This window comes from Cyprinodon variegatus, unplaced genomic scaffold, assembly GCF_000732505.1.
Source record: "Cyprinodon variegatus isolate N-32 unplaced genomic scaffold, C_variegatus-1.0 Scaffold483, whole genome shotgun sequence".
Taxonomy (NCBI): Eukaryota; Metazoa; Chordata; class Actinopteri; order Cyprinodontiformes; family Cyprinodontidae; genus Cyprinodon; species Cyprinodon variegatus.
This window is the reverse complement of record NW_015150936.1, coordinates 262,155-269,233: the sequence shown is the minus strand read 5'-3', so window position 1 is coordinate 269,233 and position 7,079 is coordinate 262,155. Positions and strand designations below refer to the sequence as shown.

Sequence of the window (7,079 nt, the reverse complement as noted above, 5' to 3'; positions counted from 1 at the left end):
TGCCTTATGCTGTAGGAACCCTGTGCAATATAGCAACTTGTCTACTTAGAAGAAAAAACAAAACCGTTTCAAATGAAAGCCAAATGAGGTTTTTAGACAAACAAGGTGTTTGTCCTTATTGTCTCCGTGTTGCCCTGTGATGGACTGCTGACCTGTCCAGGGTGGACCCTGCCTGTTGTCTGCAGATGGCTGGAGATAGGCACCAGCATCCAGAAAATGGATGGATAGATGGATGTTAGCTAAAGTCTGAAGCTGCTTCAGGGATGTTGTGTCTCTTTTCTGCAGTAAACTTCTGATTAAAGCTGTTTGATTTCAACTCAAATACGATCAAAGTTTTATTTCCGAGTCCTCCTGCAACTGACCTGTCATGTTTTTCAGATTGAGGACCTCCAGATGAAGCTGCAGCATGCCGAGGCCGACCGCGAGCAGCTCAGAGCCGACCTGCTCCAGGAGCGGGAGGCCAGGGAGCACCTGGAAAGGGTGGTAAAGGAGCTGCAGCAGCAGCTCTGGCCCAAATCCAACAACAAAGAGGTCCCTCCTAACAAGTAACGTGGAGACGAGCTCAGCACTCAACTATTTCCCCCCCACCCCACCCCCCATCATCGCTCTCATCCCACCAGACAGCCCACATGCTTCAGGACGGAAACGGCACCCATGGCTCCACCCCCAAAACGTCCAGATCAGTGTTTCCTCATCCAGACCTATGAGGGGAGAGATCCTCTTTAAACCAAACTCACCCCCTTCACACCCTTAGAACTGCAAACTGGATCCCAGTGAACAACAGACAAGAAGATGGAGCTCAGAGCACAGCTGCGTCTGAGCAGGAAATGAGAGCGCTCATTCCGCACTAATAGCGGCTTTGAGGCCGCGGTATGACATTACAGCTGCAGCGTTGTTAGAGAGCGGATCAGCCCAGAGGATGGGGCCACCCCCCTAAACAGTATAATCGATCCGACCATGAAAGCGGGAAGAGGAAGCTAGTTTAGAGACTACATAGCGCCATGTACAGGACATCGTCTGTGGAAAATAATCCGAATGAGAAGCAACAGATTCCAGAGTGGTTTTATCTTCAGGAGGCCGACTCCTTAAGCTTCCTGTCATTCAAACAAATCTTTGATTAGGGAACGTTTAAAGGCACCTTTTCTGGTTTTACTGAGCACTTGTGTTGAACGGTCAGTCTGGAACACGTCTTCACTGGCCTCCATTGTTTTCCCTCCATGTTTCTCCAATGGGAGAGAGGCCTTGTAACATTTTAATGACCGACACCTGCTTGTCTCTTTGCGCTGGACGGACACTCTTCTTAATAACCACAAACTGTCTGTTTAATAAATTAAGGTTTGTACATAGGAATCAGTTCTTCTTGTTTTGTACTTTTACAGTAATGTATCGCACTTTGTCAGAACAAAATCCTGCATTATCCTCCCCGTATCGTCACACGTCGTTTCCACGCCAGATGCCCCGGAATGAGGTCAGCTTTTTGTCGAAACACGCCGATAAACCGACTGCTGCTCTGCTTTCCCTCTGCAGAGTTTTGTAAATAAAAGCAAAGGGGAGAAATGTCCCGCAGTCGTTTCAGGAAATTTGGCGTGGCTCATATTCCTGTTACAGCAGCATGAACAAAAGTATAGGCGCTGATGTTGCTTTTTCTTAAATGGAGATACTTTTGTTGTTGTTTCTTACGTTCACATTTTATTTGAATAGATATCTCATATTTTGTTTATGCATGAAAAATGACAAAGTCTGCCATTCGTATAGTCACTTGTTGGGCATTGATACTGTACATGTAAAAGTTTGATTATGTTATGCAATATAGCAACTTGTCTTCTCAGCAGAAGAAACAAAACCGTATTAAATGAAAGCCAAATGAGGTTTTTAATCAACTTCACACTTAAGGAGCAGTAAAAATAAAATAAAGGGTTCAAAGAGTAAAAAAAAAGGAGTGCAATGCTGGGCAACCTTAAGTGCCTAAAGTTGTGCTAAAGGTTTCCAGAGTCAGAAAGCTGATGGTGGTGCTGGCATCAATTTTCCGTTTTCAGTTCAGAGTAAAAAGGCCCTTCTGTGATATGCGGCGCTTTAATCAGTATTTGCTTGAATCAGCCGTTTACAGACGCCTAAATGTGGGGAGCCATCGAACAAATGCTAAGAAGCTTGAAATGTTTCTTTTTTCTTAGTCATGTTTATTCTCGGATCATTTTATACTTAAAAAGATTGTTAAAAAGCCGCTCGTTTCGGTAAATTGTCACTATGAGTAAGGACTGATGGAAGCAGAGGATGGTGAACATTACAGGCGTCCCCTAATGTCACCGCCTGCTCCAGCAAAACTCAGTCGGTACATTTTTCTAGTCGATTTTACACCTCAGACTTCACATAATCTGAGTTACGGTTTTCTACGATGTGGGGAGGAGCTTATATTCGGCTTTTTTTCTATCCTGTTTGAAAGGAAAGAAAAGCAATTTAATGATGTCTTGTTTTCTAAAGGAGAATATTGTTTTTTTTATCTAAGAAATGGGCAGCAAAGCAGCAATAACAGTCCTTATTAATAGGCCAGCTACTGGTCATGGTAAAGATTTGAAATACAAAATTACATGTGTAAATATCTGCTTTTCATTTACGATGTTTGTATCATAAATGTACATTTTTTTTTGTGTCGGTTTTCGAAAAAATATCTTTTCTTACAGCAGCAGTTTGTCTTTCCTTTTTTGTTGTGTTTGGATGAAAGTGTTTCAGGAAAAGTTGATGCAGAGGATATTACCTTTAAAAACACCTCTCCTCTTTTTTTTATTACTACATAGTCTATTGAATGAATGTTTTCCATCACTCCATGTAGATTTTAGGCATCATATATTCGCCCCATGTGACCACCCCCAAATATATTGTTTTAGCTCTGCACTGCTGCTGCTGATACATATACAGTTTTAGAAGTATTTTTTATGTAAGAAGCAAGCTTACTCATGTATTAATGCCACAGAAATATATAGTGTGAAAAAAAGCTTGGCTTATTCATCAATGTCCTTTTCTTCACCTTGTTTTGACATCTTCTCCCCTCCTTCAACAGCACCACTCCCTTCTCTAACAACTTGGACTATATTGTAAAGTAAAGGACTTTATGAAAAATATGTTTGAAAATAGCCATGCTTATATACTACAGTGACTGAATGTACAGTGTATAGATGCATTATCAGAAATAAAGTTGTTTGTCAAGATTAAATGATGAAGGATCTTTTTTGTTGCCTATGTTCAATAATAAAACCTGTTTTAATTGTCCTTCAATAATTGCAGATTTCATAAATTTATCAACCCGCTGCTGCGCCAGTGACGTTCATGGAAACAAGGGGGCAGTATACAATTAAACATTCATACTAAGCAGACACATACTACTACAAGATGATGTTTTTTAATTCATGTTTGCAGGAAATGGCAATAAACAACAAATATCAGCATTAAATAGTATACTTAATCAAATCGGAAATAATTACCGGTATTCTAAAGCAAGAAGTATCTTGCTTTAAGTAGCCTACAGTAAAGGGTTCACAGGTGGTGATCATCTGGGGTGTAATAATGCGGAATGGCACAGGGAAAAAGTATTTATTAGGTGAAGAAAGGGAGGTGCACCAATTGAAATCTCTCAGTAATTACAAAGAAATCCTGCCTCTTGTCATTATACATTAATATCAGCTTGTTCAGTGCCAAGTGAAGGCGTTTAAAAATGTGTCTGTGGTATCACACAAGAAACATCTCATGATGGGTAAAAGTAAGGAGCTCTCTCAACACCTTCGCAAACTTAATGATGGCATTGGTTCCAGAAGGATTTCTAAACTTTTGAATGTTCCAGTGAGCACTGTTGGGGTCATAATCCAGAGGTGGAAAGAACATGATTTCACCGTAAACCGACCAGGTACTTCTCACAAGATTTCTGACAGAAAACTGAAAAGAATTATTTAGAAGCCTTGTCCAAGAGCCAAAAACCACCTTTGGTGGGCTTGAGACAGATTTGGAATTAGCAGGTACAATTGTTTCAAAGTAAACAAGTAATGCAGTTAACCGCCAAGGCCTATATGCAGGTTCACCACGCAAGACACCATTGCTGTAGAAGAAGCATGTTGAAGCTCATTTAAAGTTTGCTGCACAACATTTAGACCAAAATTGAACTCTTTGGATGCCATAAAACACTTCATGTTTGGAGGTCAAATGGCACTGACATCACACCAAAAACACTGCACCAATAGTGAAATTTGGAGGTGGGAACATCGGTGGTTTAAATCCACTAAAGTCAGACTGAAACTCTTTAAAAGGTTCATTATGGTGTAAGTGGTCGCACACTTCTTTGGCAACTTTTTCTCAAGAATTTCAGATAACAAAGGAAGATTGGAAATAGGTCTATTCTTGACCAAGTCATCTGGGTCAAGAGACTGTTTCTTAAGTAAAGGTTTAATTACAGCAACTTTAAATGCCTGAGGTACATGTCCCTGTAACAGAGATAGATTAATCACATGTAAAATGGAGGAGGAAATCGGAGGAAATACTTACTTAAATAACCTGGTTGGAACTGGATCTAAAATACAAGTTGAAGGCTTAGATGAAGATAATACTTTTGCTAACTCTGAAAGTTCAACTGGATCAAAGCAGTCTAAACCTGGTTCAGATTCTGTGGCTACCTTAGATGCTGTTTCACTTTCCATAGATAAACCAATCATAGTTAGAGGAGTGCTAATTATCTTATTTTTAATAAGATTAATCGTATGTATAAAGAATCCCATAAAATCATTACACCTAAGAGCAGGTAGAATGGACGGTTCAACAGAGCTATGGCTCTGGGTGAGTTTGGCAACTGTATTAAAAAGATATCTAGGATTATTCTTATTCTTCTTTATTAATGAGCAGAAATATACTGCTCTTGCTTTGCAAAGGGTTCTCTTATACAGCAGTAAACTATTTTTCCAGACTAGGTAGGATTCCCATAGGAGCACCATTTTCTCTACAGTTTCCTAGCATTTTGCTTCAGAGTGCGCAGCTGTGTTAAACCAAGTGCCAGTTTTCTATTTTAATGTTTTTTATTTTTCAAAGGGGCTGTGTTGTCTAAGAAAGGCTGCAGAGAAGTAGCAAACCATCAACAAATCATCAGCCTGTGAAGGGGAATAAACTAAGCTTTTGCACTCTGCAGCACTGCTCAGCAACATAGAGGAGAGAGGAAGTGAAACGGGTTGTTTAAAATGTATACCTGCACTCTCTGATAATGATCTGCTAAAGTGAACCTTCTTTTGGGGGCGGAGAACTCTGTTAAAGTAATCCTGAAGGTTATTAGAAAGTGGTCAGAGAGACAGGGTTGTCAGGAAATAGTGTTATTTCTTCACATTCTATGCCATAAGTCTGCACAAGGTCCAAAGTATGAAGATGAGAATGTGTGGGACTATTCACATTTTGAACAAGGCCGATAGCATCTAAGATAGCATTAAAGGCTGCTCTTAAGCATGGATTTTAAAACCCCCCACTATGATGACCCTGTCAGAATTTAACACCAAATAAGAGAGGAACTCATAAAATTAATCTAAAAATTCATAGAGTAAGGACCTGGTGGACCATACAAAGGGAAAAAAAGAAAATGTTTTCTTGCTTTGCAATTTGGACAAGTGAAACTCAGGGTTAAATTTTCAAAAGAGTTGTAGGTATTAACTGCCTTGGGAGTAATCAGTAAGTCAGACTGAAAGATTGTTGCTACTCTTCCTCCTCGCCCAGAACTTCTGGGTATGTGAAAATTTAAATAGCTTGAAGGAGTTGCCTCATTTATGCTCACATAATCCTCTTCCTGCAGCCAGGTTTCTGTAAGGCTACATAAGTCAATGTGATTATCACAAATCAAGTCATAAACTAGGTCACTTTTTGAGGCAAGAGATCTTATGTTAAATAAATCATATTTAATCGTTTTAATTTTTTCCCTAATTAGAGTTATTTTAATTTTAATAAGATTACCTTTTCTAATTTAATAGATTTTGTTTGTGGGCAAGACACTGTCTGGATGGAGTAAAGAGTGGGTAACAGTAGAGAAGCTGCAGAGACGTGTGTTAAACTACCACTACCATACCACTCAGCAGCCAAAGGGAAATGACCAATGACTACCAGCTCAAATTGGACAAGTGGCTGAATGGCTAATAATCACATGAAATTAACTTGCAGTCGACGTGTCTTTGATATTTTAATAAGTACTTAATGTGTCCTTAATGTGTAGTTGACTCAACGTGCTCTCAACATGTCAACTACATGTGACAGATTGAAAGGCGAAGACAGCTGTTGACAATGAGCAAACAGTGCGCAAAACATGTGCTAATCATATGTTGTCTACGTGTCAGTTGAACATGACTTTTCATTCTGTATTTAGCCTGCAGAGGTCAAAAGTCAGTTCGTAGTTTTCAGTGAGGCTTTGAAACTATTAATTGGGGAAGTTTTCTGTGTATTCTGTAAACTTTTTGGGGTCCAGGAGAGCAAGGAAGACCAGTTTTTCTTATGATACTTCAACCTGGCCTTCAGCTGTGTGAGAACGCTGTCGAGAATGTTATTAGGCAGCCTTGGTATGCTGCTTACTCATCTTAAACTGAGACTTACACAACTTTTATTTATTTCGTTTTATATACACAGAATGTATACAAAACGAAATTCCGTTTTTGTACAGCTTTCATGACATTATCATTCCTTAAAGTGCTGCAGTGATCAAATTTAAACAGTGTGGGAGGAAAAAAACATGGTGTAAAAAAACCCTGCATTGATATGGAAGTTCAGAGCATTAAATACTGTATATATGGTGCAAATATGCAGTGTTTTGGTTTGGTGTTGTCAGTGTCAGCAGAGTCTGTGACATAATTTAGAGTTTTTTTAACAGTTCTGGGGTTCGTTTCACAAAGCAGGTTTACTGAAAATTCTAAGTTGTCTAAAGCTGAAATATGGGAAACTCTGACTTTTCCGGTTGTTTCCTGAACTGTTTTAGTCACTATAGTAACATTCCCCGCCAGAGCTAACCTGGTTTGTAGCTTGTTTTCATCATTAAACTCAGAGTGTCCTCTGTCTCCACTCTCCTTACAGCCAATCAT

The 7,079-nt window shown here is 39.5% G+C and overlaps 1 protein-coding gene across 1 annotated transcript in view; it reads left to right on the top strand.

The window, feature by feature from the left end:
• Positions 1-3,216, top strand: part of ski (SKI proto-oncogene) — a 96,501-nt gene extending 93,285 nt beyond the window's left edge. Inside the window, exon 7 of the mRNA XM_015390048.1 lies at positions 379-3,216. Within this exon, the coding sequence (XP_015245534.1) occupies positions 379-549 (171 nt within the window). The 3' untranslated portion in view covers positions 550-3,216. The remainder of the gene's footprint in view (positions 1-378) is intronic.
• Positions 3,217-7,079: the final 3,863 nt, after the last annotated feature.